Source organism: Microtus pennsylvanicus, chromosome 4 (assembly GCF_037038515.1).
Source record: "Microtus pennsylvanicus isolate mMicPen1 chromosome 4, mMicPen1.hap1, whole genome shotgun sequence".
Classification (NCBI taxonomy): Eukaryota; Metazoa; Chordata; class Mammalia; order Rodentia; family Cricetidae; genus Microtus; species Microtus pennsylvanicus.
Window position 1 is genome coordinate 128401514 of NC_134582.1, and position 23351 is coordinate 128424864.

Sequence of the window (23351 nt, forward strand, 5' to 3'; positions counted from 1 at the left end):
CTAATGTCTCTGGGAGTTCAGCTGATCAGTTACAGTCTACAAGAGCCGAAATGATGACCATTTGGGTAAGACTGGTTGAAAGAAACAGTGTGGAAGGAATCTATCTAGAACAGGGCTGGGTAAGCACATGGGAAAGTAGTGTTAGTCACTTAACCCTGCCAGGTTTCTTTCCTCATCAAGTATCCTCTGCATGTTAACTATCTCCAGTGCACTGTGTTCAACAGAAAGTAGGAAAGACATAGTTGTGAGCAAGTCAAGTACATTAACAAATCTACAAACAGTACAATGACAAGTGTTCACAATGAACACATACTTCAGGAATCCGAGACTGCAAGTTTACTTTTCCACAGGGATACTCTGAGAAGGAGAATTTATCAACCACTCTGATGAAAACTAAAATAGGAAAATACAGCTTCAATTTGTATCAAATCTTCCTCTATCAACATGGCTTCCTAAGTAAAACCATAGGAGTGCCGGCTGTTTTTCTTTTGAACAGAAAGAAACGCATAAACATAAGCCACATGAAAGCCAGGCCTTTAAATGGGCAGCAACACAGCCTACTTCCTTTTACTTATTTCCTATAAGTCTGAAAATCAAGAATATTTATACCGATCCAAATATCTTTATCTTTGTATTAGAAGGTAATTTCCAAGTTTAGCGAGCAACGAGCTGGACAGTGGCCTTGTTTAGCTATGCATCAGGTGATTAGTGACGGTGGTTCTAGATCTCAACTGCACACTAGAATTAGTGTGACAGTGGTTCTAGATCTCAACTGCACACTAGAATTAGTGTGGCGCTTTAAAAAGTACTTCCAGGCCGGGCGGTGGTGGCGCACGCCTTTAATCCCAGCACTCGGGAGGCAGAGGCAGGCGGATCTCTGGGAGTTCGAGGCCAGCCTGGTCTACAAGAGCTAGTTCCAGGACAGGAACCAAAAGCTACAGAGAAACCCTGTCTCGAAAAATCAAAAAAAAAAAAAAAAAGTACTTCCAGGCTGGAGAGATGGCTCAGTGGTTAAGAGCATTGCCTGCCCTTCCAAAGGTCCTGAGTTCAATTCCCGGCAACCACATGGTAGCTCACAACCATCTGTAAAGAGGTCTGGTGCCTCTTTATTATATTCTGACATGCACACAGACAGAATATTGTATACATAATAAATAAATAAATATTAAAAAAATAAAAAGTCCTTCCAGGCCTTAAGAACCTGTCCTGGACTCAGTGGGTCAGAATGTCCAGCAGTGGGGCCAGGGTGTCAATATCACTGCAAGGATTCTCCAAAGATTTCAGCATGCAGAAGGCTGCGTTTTCACTCCAGGCTAGTCTGTCCTGTCCCAGGGTCAAATGGCCTCCAGGTACCTTGAGAAGGAGCAGCTAGGCTGCAGCCCCCAGGCCCAAGCTCTTTCTAAGCTCAGTTATTGAAATGATTTTGCTGTTCAGACAGGGTTACTGAGTCTTGCTTCCCTTGCAAATCTTGGGAGAGCCCAGTCTTCCTGCACTCAGATCTTAACTGCTTGATCTAAGTCCTTGTCTTCCTGTAAAATAAAGGTGAAGCTTTCAAAATAGAATTTAAATCTAAGTCTCATGGGCAATAAACCTTAAGTAAATCTGCCCGCACAACATGAATTTTTAAGTTTAAGAAAATTAAATGAGAGTCATTTATCCAGTTTATCCTTTTTGTTCTCCACAGCTCTGGAATCATTTGCCTCGCTAATCTGCAAAGGTTCAGAAGAGAAAACATGGTGACAAAATGGCATTTACTTAATAGATTCTAAAAAGGCTCCAGCCAAGGATTTACAGGGGTGCAATTTGTAGTTTGCCATTTCAGTAGTAAGGAGCTTAAGTAACAAAATAAATCATTATAATTTCATATGCATATTTTCTTAAGGACTAACAAATTCCCTCTCTGTGCACAGCATCTACAGAACAGAGTAACCTTTCTTTCCGAGGCTCTGACGTAGAAGACGGCAGCCTCTGCCAGGCTGGTAAGGACCCAGAGTTATCAGGTGGAACGTGGTGAGTCAAGTGCTTATTGACTTGACTAAATGCTTATTTCTGCCTTGGGATAAGACCCAATTTGGTCCTTAAAAATACGTTTCCCAGAAATCCCTTTGGCTTCTCTAAAAATGTGTGGGTAACTGACATGTCTGGGTACTGACCACATCACGGAATGTGAGCATTTTCCTAGAATGCACCAGCTGGCACCAAGTCATTTTCTGAGTGATGACGTCGTGAGCAGGATGGTGAGGAGAGTCAGAAGCGCTGTGACCACAGGGCTGGGCTGCTCCCCTGCTTTCCCACAGTAGCATCAACCAGCAGTGTCCCCGTCAAAAGGGATTTGTTATTTTTGCATATATAACAAAAGAAAACTTCCAATTTCCTTACTAATTGTGAAGACTGGAAAATAAGGCACTAAACCTTGACTTCCAAACTTCTACAAAGTGCCGTGGGGTCTTTAAGAGAATACTGAGTTGTGCATCTTACCTTACAAAATCTCATTTACTGTTGCTATCTCCTTCACATTTAAAAACAACCTCATGAATGAATTAGATATTGACACTCCACTCACAAGTGAGAACGGAGAGGCCCAGAAGTCGTCCAGCTAGTGAGTGAAAAACAGGAAGCTCAATCTCCAACTATACATGCCCTGTTTTACTGTTAACCTTGCCCAATGACAAAGAGAACAGAGCATCATGAAGGAAGCAGACAGAGACGAGGTTTGTCTGATCATCAGCGTCCTGACGCGAGCCGAGAGTGACGAGCAGGGCCTGGGCTCACCACTCTCACATCCCTGAGTATCTTCAACAGGGAAGCTTGTATTTCCTGAAGGGCTCTCTCACGTAAGATATTCCAAAATTTAATTAACTGGCATTTGTGAAGTACCAGGAGATCATGGGATGAAGTGTGCTGAGTTCATGTGCATAAGCCTCACAGCAGTATTAGGGGCAACAACAAAATTTGTTTGATTTGCTAAAAAAAATAAAATAAGACAAAAATCACAAGTTGTTGAAAAGTCGAGAAAATGAATACTTGAAAAGGCACAGAAGACAGCGGGGTGGGAAGGAGTGTGGGACAAAGGACAACGTACACAAATGAAGATGTCAGATACACAGTCACAATCAAAGGATGCATCTGGAGGTCTGATTTTTTTGTACCTGCTTGAAACTGCATTAATTTCCTCATGGTCTTGAGTTCTTGGAGAATGGCCTGCAATGTTGACTGGCAGTTACAAGTACAACAGTTGGATCCAGCTGATGAATTCACCCCTGGAAGTTCTCCTAAGCATGAAAGAAAAGAATGATATACTCCCAAAGCATGCAAAAAATAATTATAAAGAAAACGAAAAAAAATGTACCTTGACAGCATTTTGAAGTGTGTACAATTATCATCAAACTGTGCTAGAAGAAAATGTACCCAGTAATTTTCACGTCCTGAATTTGGGGGTCTGACTTTATCTAATTACCCAGCCTTCTGTTTGTAAGGTGCATGCTGTGTCCCAGGTAGCAAGGTCTGTGTGAACGCAGGCACACAGTGCACTGCCAAGGCAGGCCTGTCTACTGTGAGGCCGGGTCATCTTGGATAACAAGACTCTGACAAGTCATGATAAATACTCATGCTACTTTCTCTTATATTTTTGCTTGTGAGCCTAGCCTTCAGCGGCTGAGCCATCTCTCCAGCCTTCACACTCCTTTCTCAAACAGCAGACACAAAACCAGAGTCCCAGCTCCGCATCAGTCTTAGAAAACTACCGCTAGAATGCAAGCTACAACGTTTATATTAAGAACCAAACCAGCCTAACAAAGACTAGTTTTACTGGTAAGCATGCTGTTTCAACAAGGAAGAGCTGTGGACACACAGGGTCTTCTGCAGTACTCTCTGGCTGGGGTGGGGAGAAGCAGGAGGCAGGGTGGGAGGGGCAGCACTTGACCTGAAGGTTCAGAGGTGTCTATAGGTTGCTTTTCTTCACTTTGCTTCTTATAATCCCCCATCTCCAGTCTCCTTTTTTCTTAACAAAGAGACTCTCCTGTTTCCCCTATACATGCACAAGTATTTCCCCATCGTCCATGAACTAAAACAGCACATTTGGGAAAAAAACTTTGGCAGCTGGACCTCTCCAGCTCCAGGTTAGCTGCTATGAACAAGAGCAGTCTAAGAGGCAGCTACGTCTTAAGTTCCTGACAGGCAGGTGAGTTGAAGTTCTACGGTGAGTTGTTCCAGTGATGTCTTTTATCATATATTGAATATAATCTAACTCCTAATAATTATTATTTGAGATACTGAAGTTTACCACAGCAAAACCACAGAAGAACTAAAGGTTACTTCTGGAGCAGCGCCAAGGAATAATATTCAAACGGTAGCAAAGAGAGGCAACTCGGCTTTAGAACTGCCAGTTACCCCAAAGAAACAGACGGCTGGCACAGCTGTATCCTAAGGATCCTTGGGCAGCTCTGAGAGGTGTGCAGGGCATAGCCTCAAGTGAGGCTGAAGATCCCACTTCACTTTTAACTCCCCACAGCAGTAACAGGAGGTAGCTAAAAATGCACATTTGTTTAAATTTCTTCTAACTGCAAATGACGTCATGAATAGTCTATAGTGTTTGTGTACCTAAGTTATAATAAATCTTGGTTTTTGTTTCTTTTTTTTTTAAATAAGAAGTGTATGTATTTTGTCAGCAAATGATAATGGTAAATCATAAATGATATTATCTACCTATTTTATACACTGATGACACATCCAACTTTCCCATAATTTTTTCACTATTTCTAGACTGTGAAGTGCACCTGAGAGTGTGCACAAACTGTTACAAATCTCTACAAAACAGCTTCCTATAGGCAGATGTGCATAATTCCAACATACTTTACTCAAGAGTCAACTGTGTATTTTATATGTCTATGTGTGCACGGTGTGTGTGAGTATATATGTCTATACACATACATATAACTAAATCATATGTGCATGCATATGGATGTATGGAGGGCACAGACTGATATCAGTTGTCTTCCTTGAACTCTCTCCACCAGTTTTTGAGACAGGGTCTCTCAATGAACTTGGAGCACACTGATATGCTTAGACTGATTGACCAATATGTTCTTTCTGACTTTACCATGCTAGTGTGGGATTATAGAAGCTGCACCTGGATTTTATGTGGGTTCTGGGGATTTGAACTCAGGTCTCTACACTATGTAACAGACACTTTAACAACTTGAGCTCTCTCTTCAGCCCCTTGTATAGTATATTTTTACTGAAATGGTGCAGGCAAGAGACAAAAACGATCTATTTTGATTATGATTTGGAGGAATTTTTGTAACTTTTAATATTAGTAACAGTTTCTAAAATAAACCCAACAGTCTTGTATATTGGTGAGTAGAATATATTACCCTAAAATCATTGCCGTGGGAGGGTCACATTTACTCTACACCCACTGGGCCCCTTTTTCTCTTACTGGTAGTAGAGTTAAGAGGGTGCTACGGAATATGCCTAGGCACTAATCTAAGCACTATCTTTATGAGTTTTTAGAGGGCAAAACTAGCCCTTCTTAGCTCATTATAAATCATTTTCCAATTTTAAAGAGAACAGACTTTTCATTTTTATGGAGGAACCTTTAAAGAGCACCGTCCTCTAGCCTGGAAGCCTGCCAGCACGTGAACTGGATACTTGCGTATGGAACACTGAGGAGAGAAGATACCCTACATCTCTAGGGCCCCTTACTGTCTCATCAGTGTCTCAGGATGGCTTCTCAGTCCCCTGAGCTGGTTACTGTCAATTGTGTTTAAGAAAAAAAAAATCAAAACTTTTTCTTTTTACCAAAAGATATTATAAAATGAACATGAAGGAAGAAAATCCTGAACTTTTCAAGGAAGCTGAAATGCCTTATTTTTCCTTTGTTCTTTGTGTAAACTATAGATCTGCACATCCATACATAATTTATAAACCAAGAAATATCCAATGTCACTGGATGGGAAATTAATATTACCAAGAAAAGCATCAATTGTTCTCTTAAGATTTGAAAAAATCTGGAGCCCCACCCTCCACTAACAGTCAGGGATTTTAAAGAAATCTGACTTTAAAGCCGTGGTTCTCACCCTTCCTAACGCTGCAGCCCTTTAATACAGTTCTTCATGCTGTGATGGCCCCAACCGTAAAATTATTTTGTTGCTACTTCATAACTGTAATTTTGCTACTGTTATGAATCATAATGCAAGCATCCATGTTTTCCAATGGTCTTAGGTGCCCCTGTGAAAGGATCACTGACCTCCCCTACAGGGGTCCCGACCCACAGGTTGGGAAACACTATTTAAAGGCATACTTCTCAGCATGAGTTCCGGCACTGAAACGCAGGTAAGGGAAAGGGCTTCTACAAGAGGAAAAGCTGTGAGGTGCTCTCTAAGTAGGACTCTCCTGACGATGAAGTGAAGCGAAGGGTAAGCTGGAGCATGCGTTACTAACACCAAACATGACCAGGAAGCTAACGGCAGCTGCTGCCACTTTAATGTCCAGGCTCTGGTTACCACAATGTCTGTGTACTGGTGGATAAGAATTCTTACTTCATTAAAACTCTACTAGGAGTCTGCTTTTTAGTGCAGACCCACTGATTTTCCTGTCAAGTCTGGAGTTTTTATACACTCGAGATTTTCTCTTATGCCTTCCCCTTCTGCCTTCTAAAATAACCCAGCACAGGAGTGGAGCCGCTGTTGAGTAGAAACTATTTGCCTAGCCCTGTGAGACCCTGTCTGAGGGCCTTAGTCCCATACAGAAGAACTGAAAAGAACCCAGTGCGGTGGGTGACAAAGGAAGATTTTCATAAACTGATCTCAAAACAAGTCAATACTCAGGACTAAAACAAGCCAGGATACCTGCCCACAAGGATACTTTGAACGTTGGACAATCGTACCATTAGAACTTGCAGAGGTGTGGGGCTGACTCTGGAAGGTTCTAGAACGTGTACCATACTGCCCTGAGAACTGCCCGCTTTGGGTTGGTAGTTCATTCCATGCCCCACGTGAAGGAGGATGGAGGCCCTGTGCGGCCTCGGCAGAGGAGTTCAAACGCTGAGGCCACACTAACTCCAAATCCTGGGGCTCTTCTTTTAGTTTTTCTCCTTCTTTACCAACACGTTGATATATCCTCCCAGTGCTGTCATTCAGTAATCTTCTCATCCCTGTAATTTGTTTTTTAATTTCCATGTTTTCATCTCCTAATGGAAACAGGGTCAAAGTTAGCACTGTAACTTAACAAAAGAAAACACACCACAAATATCCCACCACCACAGCCTTGCAAAGCAAACAGTACTTCTCTGGAAATGGGAAAGAATACTGATTCCATACTCTTAAATAATTCACAACGCGTAAGGGAAGGAAAACTGGCTATGGCCTAAAGACAGTTTTCCTGGCCCGGTTCTCTCTGGGAAAAAAACTTTCTTTAGAGTATGATCAGAAACCAACTTTCAATTTCCTCTTTGGAAGTATTTTATGAGTAAGGGTTCATAAGGAAAAAAAGCCAAGAGAGAAGACAAAGATGAGGCCAGTAGGTTAGCCATCTGCTCAACCACAGCCATCTGTGGGTAACTGAAACTGGCGGCAGGTAGGTAACCATCAATTTCTCTGCCCCCTTCTCTGCCAGCCTCAGCGAGCAGAGGCCAGAACAAAGAGGGCTGGAAGCGAAGCAGGTATTTATTCTCCAGGATGGCACACTGTGGGCGGCAACATTGCCTTCTTAGGAGGTAATGGGAGACAGAAATACTGAGGCCCAGCAGAGCAAGCAGGGAGGCCCTTTCCAGCATCCCGGATGAGGCTGGTGCATGGACTCCCAGCTCCAGATACTGGTTGTATCCACAGCCTCTCTGCTCTGCCGTCTGCTGGAAACCAAATTCACCGTGCTGGACTCTCCATCCTCAATCCACTACACGTTGTCTGCAGTTCCAGCTCGGAACTTTGTGCAAAAGTAACCACTGTTTCTAAACTTCATGTCACTTACACTGACTTTTTTTCTGATGATGAAAATATGTGTATGTTCTCAAATTAACCATCTTAACTACTTCCAAGTTTACAGTTCAGGAACATATATTTGCATTATTGTGCAACCAGTCTCCAGATTTGTTTTTTGTTTTGTTTTTTGAATTTCAATTTCTTTATTAAGATTCTTTTCCCCTTAGGGAATATTTAAATTTTTTTTTTCGAGACAGGGTTTCTCTGTAGCTTTGGAGCCTGTCCTGAAACTCCCTTTGTAGACCAGGCTGGCCTCGAACTCACAGAGATCCGCCTGCCTCTGCCTCCCGAGTGCTGGGATTACAGGCGTGCGCCACCACCGCCGGCTTAAAATTTTTTTTTAAACCAAGGCACTCCAGCTGGGTGTGGTGGTGCACCCCTTTAATACCAGTATTCAGAAGGCAGAGGTGGGCAGATCTGTGAGTTGGAGGCCATCCTGGTCTACATAGCCAGTTCCAGCCCAGCCAGAGTTACATTAGGCCCTCCCCCTCCACCCCAAACAAAACAAAACAAAACAAAAAGTTAAGCTATCTCTATGCTGTACTTTTAAAACATATACTAATAAACACAAAATCGTACAGATATTGCAGGCTACTCCAGACACACGACAGTCTTCTCTTCTTTCCTATGGTGCTGAAGGAAAGCCCAGGGCCTGCTCCATGCTGGCTGTTTGCTCACCACCATCTTACCTCCCCGGCCGTATGTGATCTTAAGCTATGCAGTGACAAGCATCATCTTAGAGATGAAGTGTGCTTTTTTTCTAACCTAAGCATTGAAAATCTTATTCCATAATACACATGTATGGCCATGTAGTCACCCTAATAAATGCTTAAAGTTTAAAACTTGAGAAGAAAAAGACAGAAGAAACTATTAGGAAACGTGTAGCATTGTAAATACACACACAATGATGTCTTAATGCACTTGGCATCATATAAACCATATTGTTCAGGTAGAACCTGCAAGTTTCACAAAGAAGATACATACTCTGGTAGTATCTAGTTAGATATCCAGTTCATTAATGTATTTTATTACCAAGTATTGTGTAAGGAAATTTTATAAGCTATTTTGAAATAAGTAACTTCAAAATTCAGGGGGTAGAATCTGGGAATCAATTCATGCTAAAAATGTGTTCTACTGCTGAGCAGCATCCTAGCCCCTCCAATATTAAAATGATAATAAAAATATTAATTCTACCTTTCATATTGAACATAATGCAGGAAAAACACATTCCTAAATTTATAATATTATGTGCTAACACATGATTGAGAGGAGAAATATCTTAATTGATTATACATTTTTTTTCTATTTCAAACACCAGCAAAGTTATAAGACAGAAACAATAAATCACATCCAGATTTTATGAGAATGAATGACCAAGCACGATTTAAATAATGCAGAGACAACAAAATTTATACCGTTCTCACTGTGTCTGGAGCAGGGTGTGTCTGGAAGAGCTCCCAGAGGAATTCTGGAAACAGCCTACTGGTAAATGGAGTGTGAATCTTAGCCACCTAACGGCACACACTCAGCAGGAGGAAGCAGCTTTCCCATCTTTCCACTCTTGGCCCTTTTGCTGCGACTGGCCGTGAAGTACAGAAAGCTGTGTGCAGGCTGGTCTTCTCTGGCACAAGCTTCCTTCTGCCTTACTCACTGTGGCCCCTGGAAAGGAGGCTAGGCTAACAGGCTCGTGACCCAGTGCCAGGTCACCTCTCTGCACTAACACCACACATAACAGGAAGAGAGATGCTTCTTGACCAAGGTCCGCCTGTGTCTGGAGGACAGACTTTTATGATGAAGTGCTACCATGGGAATGGGGGTGGGGACTCAGAAGGACTCTGGAACAATCTAAGGGCAAAGATGCTTTGTCATTACTTAGTTTCACAGTTTCAGAACTTGAGCCTGTACAGATTAAGACTGAAAATACAACTGGAGTTTTGCATAGAACAAAATACAACCTTGGCTATGTAGATGCCCGGAATCCTGAGCAGCCCACAGTAAAGAAAGAAAGACGGTGGTAAGCACACAGAAGAACCTGGTGGTGGCAGTCCCTACAAAGGTCACAACATCTTCTAAAGGAAGGGCAAACTGAGCAGAATAAGCTGGACCGGAGGGGAATGGTGAGAGCGGTGGAGCTGTAAAGAACCGGCTAAGGGCTGTCAACTGCGGAGCACTGTAAAGAACAGAATACAGGAAACTGCACATACCGCACAACCCTCTTCTGAAACAAGCTGAGAGACCAGAGGGAGGATTGGAAAAGAACTGGTTGAGGGAAGTGTCTTTGAAGAAGAGGGATGAGCTCCTTGGTGGACAACTCGGCATTCAGGGATGAACTCTGGCTACTTCTTGTCTGGAGACCCCCTGCATCTAGAAAAGCGAGGAGAAGCTGAGTCTGTTGACAGTGTTCCCAGGGTGAGGGAAACCCTGGACTCCTAGACGGGCAGTTCTGGCAGAGAGAGGCAAAGAGTTCTGATTGTCCATTAGGGCAGAAAGTCAGAAATGAGACGTGATGACTAAAGTAGGCACCACAAAAAGCTGAGTCAACTTACAGAAAGTGGGGGCACATGGGCCAAGACACATGTGCCCAGACAACACGTGTTAGCAGGTAAAATGGGTAGATTAGGTCTTCTGAAGAGCTGGATCCACTTCTCAACTGCACTGACTTGCCACTGACTATAAACAAGTTATTTGAGTTTCTAGAACCATAAAGGTTTGACTCAGGGCTGAGCTACGATAGATAACCTACGATAACCTAAGGGGTAATAGTCCAGAAAGTGTTCAGGCAGTTCATAGTTCCCAAGATGTTAATAACACCTAATGCTCTGAAGGTGACTGCATCTTCAGATAAAGGTAACCTATCATAGGAGATTCCAAGGGCTGTGATTAAAAAATATGGTAGAAAGTACATAAGATGCCGAGATGAAGATTCTTCATCTTTCTGGGTCTGAAGTGCCAGTGTCTTTTCTGTGCACAGGTCTCAGGAAACAGTCTTAGGAACGAGGTAAGGTTTAGAGAAACAAGAGTCTATAAGGAAACCTGTGAACTCCTGATGTCTTTCCAAGACCATATATATCTTCACTTATATTCAGCTTCAAGAGACTAATCTACTTAGGAAAGACAAACAAAAGAAATCACATTCTAGTTGAGCTATGCCATGCGGCTGTCTTGTTGGCCTTAATTTAATTCCTTTCTAGAGTATATCGTAACTGGAGCTCATGAGACAGCTCAGTCAGAAAAGCACTTGCTGTGCAAGTCTGAGGACAGGAGTTCAAATCCCCAGGACTCATACAGAAGCTGAGCATGGCAGTATGCGCCTGTAACTCCAGTGCTGGAGTTGGGAGGGGAAGGAGACAGGTGGGTCCCTAGAACTTACTAGTGAGCCAGGCTAGCTGAATCAGTAGGCCTGGGGTTCAGTAAGAATGATTCTGTCTGAACAAAATAAGATGGAGAATAACTGAAGGAGACAGGGTTCAGAAACTACTATGGGCTGAATTCTACTCTTCAGTGTCGAGACTCTATTGGATCACTTTCCTTCACATAAAACATTCATGTGATGCATGGTGTGAGAAGGAAGAGGCCAACACAGCAGCCTCCACACAGAAGCTCTCTCATTCGATCAGGCTATACCTGACAGGACATAATTATTCAGTCTGGGCACATGAAAAAGATAGTATGTCACCTCCATGAGTCACCATGCATGTGCACTCAGATCGCCAAGTGCTGGTATACAGTAAACAGTCTCTTTGTCTTTCTTAGGAAATTGAAGGAACTGACTTATATGACAGAAAGAGGCCTAGCGGAAGCAGATGCCAACACAGAAGGAGTAAACCGGTAACATATTAATAGGACAGAGTGAAAAGGCACTTGACTAAATTATTCAACAGACATTTATCAGGGCCTCTGAGATACAAAGAACACCAGGCGCAAACTGAAAGACATTCCCCTCCAAACTTCTCAACATCTTCCCCCAAATCCTTTGGTATTGATTTGTTGCTCTGAAAAATGTACCCAGTTCTCCCAGGCCCAGTGACCCCTTCTCTTCTGTGTCTCAGAACTTCAGTTAGCAAACTGCCTGAATATTTTCAGAGCACACTTTCAGTTTCCTTCCTGAGCTAGGACACAATTCTTCCACAGATGCTGCTTTCCTTGCAGCTCCCTGGATTAATTCATTCTCTTCGTGCGGGGAGAGTGAAATGGCTTTCCACTGGCTCCTGACACTGCCCAATTCCAGCCTCAGAAAGATGCCCACAGAGACACACCACCATCCACTCTTGGTTCAGAGCAGCTGTTTGTCCAGAAGCTTCATAGTTCTAAAGACATGGCAGGTGAGAAAAGGCACAGTAAGGCCACCATCACACCAATGGCCTTGCATGCCAGGTCGAGGGAGAATTTTACTCTGGAGACAATGAGTTACTGTACTAGGTGACTTAAATTCACTATCTTTTTAGTAGAAAGATAAGAAATGATCAGATAAGTCCTTCAGAAAAACAATCTGGGAAGGTGGTGGTGAAACTCATGTGTGGAGAGAAATTGGGGTGAGTATTGCTAAAGACTACACAGGGATGAGTTTTTGACACCATTAGGAGTGGGAAAGGGAAAGAAGACATTAAAAGAGTTTAATCAAAAGGACTTAGTGATTAGCTCCTGGGAGAATGAGGCGGAAGGATGTCAAAGAGAGATCCATGACAGATAACTCTAAGGTTTCTAGCTCATGTACCCGAATGGGTATTAACAGCAGCAGAGAATTACAAAAAGAAGGCTACAAAGATGTGAGAATATACCGAGCCTTGGGTACTTTTTTATTCAGGCTGGGGACTGAAGCCCCAGCCCTAGTGCCTGCTGTATCTCTGAGCTATATCACAGCCCCAAGAACCTTGTTTTGATAAAGTCAGATAAGTAGGCACTTGGAAATGTAGCCGTGTAAACTTGACCAAGGCTGCCCTCTCTGGACAGACTATTCCTGAGGACCACTAACAATCCCAGGGATTGCTGGGCACCTTACAGAGACCTGGATCTTCTCTGAGTGTATAATAGGATGCAGACAGCTCAAAGGACACATTTAAACATTAATGGAGGTATGACTACACTTGTTTCTAAGCTGGGAGCTAAGTGAAACCCAGTCCTTCTGAATTCCACAATCCTCGAGGCAGTGAACAAACTCCATCCTCTCCCCCTTACAGTATGAAACGTAGCAGTCACTTGCCTAGCAGAACAAAAGGTCAGACTCAGGGAAGCTGGAGTGCTCACTGTTGGTTAGGTTTTTACGACACTATTGTGTCCAGTTTTGTCTTAAAGAGGCTGAAGTAATGAAAAACCCAAAGATTAAAAGAGGTAGAAAAGAGGTAGAAAAGAGGTTAAAGAAGTTGTGCCATTTTATTAAGAAATAAGTTACTGAATAATTTAATATCTTCTAATACACTAAGGGTGTTATGAATAGGACCCTGTTCTTTATTAATAAGGGAAAAAGCAGGCTGAAGAAATAGCTGACGGGCTGGAGGGTGGGCAACAGCTGGTCCTAAAGGGCTGGCTTTTCCAGTTCATAAACGCTAGTCTCAGAGTGAGAGGTGACAATGAGAACCCTTTTCTGTTGGGGATGCTGAAAACATTCTGGAACCAGACAGTGGCGATGGCTGCACAACACCGAGGGTACTTCTGAAAAGCATGCTTACAACCCTCGTGTTTTTCAGGTAACGGCATGCTAAAATAAATACAAAAAGGTTGAGTTTAGCAGTGGGAAGCATATGCTGACCAAGACAGTACAAACGACCTAAAACATGCCCTCTCAGACACCTGTGCAGGCTGGTGTGGGGCCGTGTCTTAGGGAGACTAAGCTAACTGCTGTCAGATGCTAGCAGAGAGGGAGATAGGCTTCTCACGTCTACAGCACAGATCTCAGCCAGTGAAGTAGAAGAAAAGGAATCTGAAGCAGGCTCTGCTCTGAGAGGACTTGAGATTAGCACCTCATTCCAGACTCATTAACTCCAAAGATTCTCAAGGCTCCCAGCAGGTACCCCTTAGTGGGGGTGGGACGTGCTTACCAGGAATGTGAACGCTGGGGTTCTAATCAGCGAAACGTGACCTGAGAAGCAACAGTTGGCAGAGGAAAGCAAGGGTTTTCTAAGTGAACCCTTTTGTAAACTACAATCTTTAGCAAAACCCCAATAAATAAAGAACAGCAAGCTCTGCTGAAAAGGCTGTGCCAGGTCCCAGCTTCCTGTAAGGCCTTGGAGGGCATTCAAGAACTCAAGGGCTCCACATAGCATAGTCTGGATGCCATGGGACGGGAAAGAGGCAAAAAAGTGGCCACAAATTATTAAGGTGGTGAGTCAGGTACTCTGTAAGGCCATCTAGACAGTAAATATGCTCTCACGTTCGCGGACTCTGCTAAGCTGGAAACTAGACAAGTGACAACATATAACTCACGAGAGGAATAAATGATTCGATAAATATTTTAATTTTTATGTCCCTGATGATTAATGTAATGAAAATTATTGTGAAATTCATTATCCTTTAATTTGGCAAATATCAGAGATTCATTAAGCCCATTTTTGAACAGCGGAATACCTATCTTCATATTTTCCTGGTAGGTGTATAATTTGGTAAAACAAAACAAAATACCTTTTTGGAGTGAAATTTGGCAAGCCCCCTTGTAGGAATTAATCCTGCAGAAACAGTTCAACAACCATCTATAGCACAGCACAAGTACATTCACTGAGGAAATACTGGGAACAACCCAAGTTATTGATGGAGCATTTACAGAACTTCATAACAGCTGAGTAGGGAGTGAAGCAGACCATTGCGTAAGAATTTAAAAGTATGTATAAACTCCATGAAGGCTGTGTTCATCACAACCACATTCTCACTGGATAACCAGGACCTACAACTGCCTGGCTGGTTTAAGGTAGGTACTAATTATGAGTGAAACAAATGCAGATTTAGTTAAGTGAAAAAAAAATTGCAACACATGATATGATGTAATTCCATTTCCTCTCCTTGTAATGCACATGCATTTACAGACACGTATTTCCACAAACATTATTATTAACACTGAGGGTGCAATGGCGATTGGATCCTTTATGTTTTACCCCCATTTCCAGCTTCACAAACTTTAACTTTCAAAAGAATTTTCAAATATGCATTATTTTTTTGAAGAAAAATTACACACACATGCACACACCCTTGGTACTTTTGGTATAAGGCAACCAGTACGTAGAATAGCTCTGGGAATGAAAACATCACAATGGAGTTAGGCAGAAAAGGCTGACATGGCTAGGGAGCACAGCAAAGAGAGCTGGGAAAGAACGGCTCTGGGGAGTGCCGTAGTTTGCAACTCGGAATATGTTCTTGAGATCACCTTCCACTGAAATCCCACAAAAATTGTGTGATTTATAAAGGAATTTATATGCATATAGGGGAAATAATGCTTAAGTTACTTTCTATATAACTTTTACTATGTCCTAGGCCAGGAGTTCTCAACCTGCGGTCACAACTCCCTTGGGGGTTGCCTATCCGATATCCTGCATATCAGATATTTACATTACGATCCATAACAGTAGCACAATTAGTTATGAAGTTGCAATGAGAATGATTTTATGGTTGGGAGCCACCACAACATGAGGAACTGTATTAAAGGGCCACAGCACTAGGAAGGTTGAGAACCACTGTCCTAAGCCCTCTAGCAAGTATAATCTTCAGGAGTGTCCAAGATCCTGGCTTTACAACATAATATTACCATCTAGAATGTGCTGAAGAGCATTCATGGCTACCCTGAGACGTACAGTGGCAGCAGAATCAGGCACACCTGCTCAGCGGAGAATACGCTGAGAGTTTCCAACTCTGGTATCTGACTTTCCTCAGGAGAAGCTAGCGGATGCCTTAGAGAACTGAACTGGATGGCGCCAGGGTCTAGGTCCATGTGCTTCACTCAAGTAGACAGTGAAAGAAAGGCAGAGGGGGTTTCTGTCGAGGTCATGCTGTGTGCTATCCGGAAAGTTCCTGTCACATAATCCGGATGCAGCTTAGCACCTTGACCATTTTTATGTCAGCATACATGGTGGTAGCAACGGACTCCTTAGAGGAGCATCTTTATGGGTCTGACTTGGCTGTGCTACTCCAGACTAAGAACAGTGAGGCTCATACATTTCCTTTTAAATTAGAAACTTGATTCATATAAACCTGTTGGTTTTATGAAAGAAAAATGTTTTATTGGTAAAAGTAGAATGAATCTGAATGTATTTATGTTAGTTATTCTATGACCTATATAGAAAAACACTGATAATACAATAGGACAAAAAAATAACAAGATTGTCTCCAATTCACAGCACTGCAAAGGCAAAACACACCAAAAGCAACAATAAATTCACACACAGAGGCAAAATGAGATGCTTCTGAATACCTATAGTAATGTAAATAAAAACCTTGCCTTCAGTCAGTGAGATGAAATATTCATAACTTACTGTTTGGAAAGAGACAGTCTTTTCAATATAATTTGAAATGCTGATCCTCTAATCTACTGTACAGAACTCTTCTGACAAAGCTCTAATACACAGTGCAAATCTCTGTTTCCCAAGATGTTAATTTCCATATCGACATCATGGATCAGCTAAATGTGAACATGACTGAGTATTGGCTGAATTACATTTCTTCAGTAATTAAAAAAATTAAAATATTGCAGGTTAAATACACATGCTGTTACACAGTTTTGTTTTCAATGTAAATAATAGAGATGATGATGAGAACAGGTCACACGTGCAGACTTTTCCTTTAAAGATCTCATGAATTTGGGTAACCTTGCATCCAGAGGCACCTAGAGTGGCAGCCTATGAGTGAGACTAGTGGGAAGTCCCTAGAGCTAAGCAATGGCAGCTTAAATAAGTAGCTTCCCAACTTCATGACAGGGTTCAAGTAAGAAACATTTCCATGACAACCTAGAACATGGACAGCAAGCCCACAAACGTGATGACAGTTTCATGAATTTCACTAATTCGTTATGCTTGCATGCAACGCACTCTGACATTTTCTATTTATTTATTTTTCTGTTTGTTTATAACTAGCTGCTGCTGCTAGTTACTGTTCTCAGTGCTAACGATAATCCACTAAATTGATATCACAACCCATTTCTATGTCAAAACCACTGGTATGCAAAACACTGCCTTTGATGCCTTAGTTTTTCAGGGCACCTGTCCAGGTGTCTTTCTGCCCTCCACATTCTTTCTGGAGTGAGTGATTCTCTCTGGTCTCTACTAACCATGTGCATACAGAACTCCAGTGCACATTTCACTTCAGGGCCCCAGACCTATTTATTCAATTGTGTATTAGACAACAACCTCTCTTAGACATCGCAAAATCAATCTTAATATCATAGCTCCAGCTTTATTTTGCTATAACTGAGCCTATCTCCAAGTCTTAGCAAATTTAGCTGTTCAAGCCAGAAACCGGGGAACTATTCCTCTTCTCTTGTCCTCCTCCAGTCACTGAATCATTAAGCTCTGTTTCTTGTCATTTCTCACTTACTTTAGGATGCTTCCCCGTCACTACTACAACTTCATTCCTATTATTACTCGAGGCTTCTACCCAAAGGCTTCAGCGCCACCCTTCTCCAGTTATTCCATCCTGACTTTAGTGGGCTCTTTCAAAAATGCAAATCTAATTATTCCATGTACTCCTATGAAATGCCAAAACCATTAGAATGAAGTCCCAGCTCCTCAACATGGCTCACTGGCTTCTCTGTCTGGCCTCCTTGCTGCTTTCTGGAGTCTTGGTTCCTGCCACCTCTCTCCTGATATCTACGGCAGTGGCATTCAGTCTGCAGTCTTGGTTCCTGCCACCTGCCCCCCAATATCTCTGGCAGTGGCATTCAGGTCTGGCTGAACACTAGGATCACATAGGTAATGTCTGCCTCCCTTCAGAACAATTCAATCAGAATCTAATTAGTTAGTAACTGTCACATCCAGCCAGCAGGCCCACCGCTTTATGTATAAAATGAAGGCCTTCCAGCAGTTCTGAAGCTCCTCCATGTTTCTGTTCCTATGATGCCATGATCTCTCTGAGCGCTCAGCCCCTTGGATAAAATATAAGATAAAACATAACTAACACATTAGAGCAGAACAAAATAAACACACAGAAGGACAAGAGTGCAAGGAAAGACCAGAGAAACAAACACAGACACAGAGCCCCACTGGTTTGCACACACCGGAATGGCTTAAACAACTAAACGGAAAGAAAAGGCCCCTTCCAAAACGGCCATGTTTCTGAGTACCCCAGGGTCTCTGCTGCTCTGAGTACCCACAGTGCCCTTACTTCCCTCATCTCAACCCAGTGGGTGAAACATCTCTTAGCCTGGCATTAGTGGTGGTTCAATAGACAGCCACGGAATGAATACAAAATAGATTATATTAACAGATATGTTAGGAAGATTCAGTTAAGGAAAGCTTTTAAAAACTGATCTATAAGAAGTAAACTGCCAGGGGCTGGAGAGATGGCTCAGCAGCACTGACTGCTCTTCCAGAGGACTCAGGTTCAATTCCCAGCACTCACATGGTAGCTCACAACTGTCTGTAATTCTAGTTCTAGGGGACCCAACACCCAGGGCAAAATATCAATGCACAGAAAATAGATTAAAAAAAAAAGAAGTGAGCTGGCAGGTGTGGCATCTTCGAAAGAACGTCTCCTTCCTATCAAGCAAGCACGGGTGACAGGCAGGACCACCGGGTACCTCTGCCAATCTTGTCTTACAGAAGGAAGCTTTTCCCAAGGGAAAAAAGCTTTTCACTAGGGGAAGAAATAGATCCATCCAAGGTGGAAGATGTCAAAAAAAGATCCCTCTACTTGACAAATGAAGAATGGCCAAAGTAACCCAGGGAGAGTGGGGTCAAGAGAGGGCACACATGGCTGCTGTGTTCCAGCACCAGGCTCTCCCTTCCAGAGGAGCATTCTGTGGAGAAATCCTAAAGCTGTGTTCCGTGGCAGCAGCTCCCCAGCCACGGTTCATGCAGTGCATACTAAGGTGCCCATTAAAGTCTTGCTGTAATCGAAAAAATTATATATGTGCGATGAGAATGAGCTAGTGTTAATGGAAGAACCTTAAGTTCTGCCTCCTCTGACTTTGTACTTTTTAGTTGTATCTTAACCTTGCATTTTTGTGGGATTCTGTACATCTTATATGTAGGCGTGAAGTCATGTTTGAGATACAATTCCATTAACCACATACGCAACTTCATAGTCTATTATGTTGCATCCACTTTTTCTGTAAAAAATAAATTGTTAAGGATATTATTCCTGGAACAGAATAAATTCTTGGAATTACTGAGTAACTTATGTACCGTACCACTGTTCCAAGAACACATTACTTATTTTATCATGACAAAGTAAAGTTATTAATCTTCTGGCTTCTGCTTCAACAATGAGAAACGCTGTAAGATGCGCAGACACCTGCATTCCATTTCAGTTCAACTTTATATCATCCATAAACATCTCTCTGCTTTGGACACCTCGTCCAAACAAATGCTCATAGCATACTCCGTGTAGCACTCGATTTTATGAAACCATAAAAGTTCCTTGCTGTTAATTACAGAGACAAATGTCTCATCACACATTTGGTTACCAGATAGCATAATTAGTTTTCTCCATTAACCTTTCAGATATAAAATTTGATTTCCAAGTAAAAAACATTATAAAACCCTTGGAACTCAAATAACACAGCATACTTGTGCATGCTTGGAAAAAAAATGTTATACTCAGAGAACAATTTTATGGATTCTTATTTACAAGGATACTGATTGTCTGGAATAGGGAAGAAAATCTGTCTCAACTTTGCGATGATTTTAAGTACATTGTCAAGTACACATGTAATAAGCCGTCCTTTGTACAGAAAGGAGGCACAGTAACCTGACCATCAACAGAATGGTCTCTCTCTTGTTCATCACAGCCTCTCATTTGTGAGACAGACAGACAGAGAAGGATAAGACAACAGCCAAACAACCAAGGCAAGAGTGCTCAGTTGGCTGATGGGAAAGGGGTAGTGCTGTGCCCCACAGCAAGGTTTCCACCAAGACAGCGCATAGGAAACGGTGGACAAGCAGACTGGATCAAACCAGTGTTGGAGCATCCTAGCTTTGCAAATAAGTCCTATGACTGCCCCACAACGACAGACCTGCCTAGTGCTGCACAACTGCAGGGTTTTTTTCCTTTCTTATTTTTTTTTTTCCGTTCAAAGCTAAATTGTGCACAAAAGAGTATCCCACACCAATGGCCTGCTAAGGACTACGCTGTAGGTCACATATGTAGGAGGCACATTTGACTGTTATAACATGTGGATAGGATCTACTGACATGTATGTGTATTTATGCTGCCAACATGTTATGGATGGAATGAAGACCTCCTGCACTACTGCAGGGACATTCCTAGGCAAGAAACTGTCTCTGCTCAATGTGTTGTCTCACGCAGATTAGCTGACGATTGGTAGGAAATTACAGTTAGCATGCTTCAATGTGGTACTCCTTCACTCAAGAATGGTTATTAAAGCTAGTGGTGGTGGCACACGCCTTTAATCCCAGCACTTGGGAGGCAAAGGCAGGCGAATCTCTATGAGTTTGAGGCTAGCCTGGTCTACAGAGCGAGTTCTAGGACAGTCAAGGCTACACAGAGTAACCCTGTCTCGAAAAACAAACAAACCAACAACAATGGTTTATTAACCATTATTATTAATATATATATAATATATGGTTTATTAACCATATATTATTGTACCAAATTTGTATTTGTCCTGCAATAAGAAAACAGTAAGCATTTAAAATCAGAAGTGTTAAAGAGACTTAAGATGAACCTGGAATGATAAATAAAGGAGAACCACACAGAGGGTGGAAGAGGTTGCTCCAGACTGAGACCAACAATGGATAGCTCAGGAATATGCACTTCAATATTTCAGGGACACCTCCCCAAGTGGTGTGAGTATCTAAAGCCATGGAGGTAGAAGGCGGCTAACACACAGGGTCACAAACTGCATCCTGTTTCAGAGAGATAGGACAAGAATGGGGGGCTCTTATTAACCTAGTGAAATAGGAAATATACTCAATTAAAACTAAACATCCCATTGTTGGGATTGACATATTTTACTTGTGAAATGAGAGGTCCAGTTAGTTACTAAATACATCACCAGGATAAGAACTTTTAAGAGGTCAAAGAGTTGAGTAACAAAGTTTTAAATTGGAGGTTTCACTTCAAGCCAAGTTTAAAATCAGACTCTTTTTTTTTTTCTTCATTCACCAAACAGCCGTTGATGTTCTGGGCAGAGCTGACCCTTAGTCTATGATGTAGCAGGAGAGGTCCATGGATAAACTACTTATGTTTCTACTTTAATAGGGGTCTCAGGAATGCTGCAGGGCAGAGGCAGGAGAGTGCGTAGAGAGGAAGCTTCAGGAATGGCAGAGAGAACCAGTGAGAGAGGAAGATGGGTGGCAAGGAGCAGTGACAAAGTGCACGGCCTACAGTCTGAGGAAGCAGGCCCCTTGTAGGAGTGAAAAGTGGCTGGTCCTGCTGAGTGTGGGGCTGAGAATAAACGGGAAGGAGACACAGTTTGTGAGGGGACCGGGCCATGCAAAGGAGTGTAGGCCTTGACAAGAAGGCATTAAATGAAGGGCAATGTCGGGCAGGGTAGCAAGCCAAGGTGTGTGGGATACTAGAAGAAAACTAAAGGTGTCTCCTGGATCAGCTACTCCATGTTTGGGCTTCTGGCATGCCCAGGCTGTCTCCCCGGTGCTGCTGTTGCTGCTGCTGCTACTGGATCCCTTTCGAGGTTGTTTTCTCTCCAATAATCTGTTACGTAAAAGAATAACAGGTTTCCTGTATCAACGTCCTATGTCTATTTTTAACTTTAAGATGCAAAATACAATGCTCCAGAATCTTTACTTTTCTTACAGAAGCTCATAATACTTTTTTTTTGTCTAAGCATATTGCCATGGGAAGCGGGAAGGAGAAACTATCAATGTGTCTTGGACTCTCCCCTTCAAGGACATTTTATAATGACTGATTCACATCCGGGGTAGGAGAAGTAATGTGACATCTCCACTTCTCACCTAGACACCGAGTCTACACGAGAACTGCAACCTTCCTCAGGACAGACCCTGCCCCGTGTGGGTCCTCAAGAGTGGGTGCAGGTGATGTCAGTCTCACCTGTCCCTTGTAGGGCACCCCTGGGAAGGTGTGACTTGAGTAGCTGTGCTCGTGGCCTGTCTTCCCCCAGAAAGGTAGGATGACAGGCTTATTGTTGGGATTGTACAATGTACAGCTTTATTTTCTTTAAGTAAAAACCTGCTTAGTGTAGACTCTGAGAACGACCGAGTTAGACCCGGTATTAATGGGTAAGTATTATCTAGGGCACTTTGCCTCTATAAAATGATTCCAGTGTCATGGCAAGGGTCAACACAAGCAGATCACATGGCCTTTCAATTTCAGTTTTCAACAGGATACTGACTTTTACTTGCAAGCTTCTCTTCTGTTTGAACTTTTCTGGACTTTTAAAAAGATATTACAAACTGTATCTCACAGACCAACATCAGAAAACCCAAATTTTAGCTTTAACATGTGTGGTGGTTTGAATGGTAATGGTCACCCATAGGCTCATATGTTTGGATGTTTGGTTCCCGATTGGTGGACTGTGTAGGAAGCATTAAGAGCTGTGGCCTTGATGGAGGAGGTTCCACTCTGGAGGTTTCAAGCCAGGAAGAGCTGACTGAGGGTCAGGATGTAAGCTCTCAGTTACCATACCTGCCTGCCACTATGCTTCCCGTCCATGACGACCATGGACCAACCCACTGAAACCATAGCAAGTCCCCAATTAAGTACTTTCTCTTTTTGTTTGTTTGTTTTTCAAGACAGGGTTTCTCTGTGTAGCCGTGGCTGCCCTGGAACTTACTACGTAGACCAGAATAGCCTTGAATTTAGAGATCTGCCTGCCTATGCCTCCCAAGTGTTGAGATTAAAGGCGTGTGTCACCATCTCCCAGCTAAATATTTTCTTTTTTATGAGTTGCCTTGGTTATGGTGTTTATCACAGCAACAGAGAGTAACTAAGATAGCCTGGTAGAATGCAAGCACCTCTTCAAAGAGGTTCTGTGAAACACTGAAGTTTGGTTTATCAGCTGATGCAAAAGTTGCAATAGAGTAGTGCATTTTAAGATGATTCTTCTTCAGTATGATGTAACAGTGTCTGAAACATCCACATATTAAATGAGAGTCCCAAGACTTCCCAGGTAAGCACCATTATAAACACAGCACTATACTGAGTGCTTCTGAGGATCCGAAGAGGAATCCAGGCCACGCTTGCCTCTGGGACTAGACAAGCGACATCAGGACAGATTAGGAGAGGTCGTGGAAACAG

General features: G+C 42.6%; 1 protein-coding gene across 3 annotated transcripts in view; it reads right to left on the reverse strand.

Moving 5' to 3' along the window:
* Positions 1-23351, reverse strand: part of Bend7 (BEN domain containing 7) — an 84308-nt gene that overhangs the window by 52111 nt on the left and 8846 nt on the right. For all 3 annotated transcript variants that reach the window (XM_075970455.1, XM_075970456.1, XM_075970453.1), the window contains 2 exons: positions 6887-7189; positions 3150-3272 (listed from right to left, as the gene is read on the reverse strand). In XM_075970455.1, coding sequence (XP_075826570.1) covers positions 3150-3272; positions 6887-7189 — 426 coding nt within the window. The remainder of the gene's footprint in view (positions 1-3149; positions 3273-6886; positions 7190-23351) is intronic.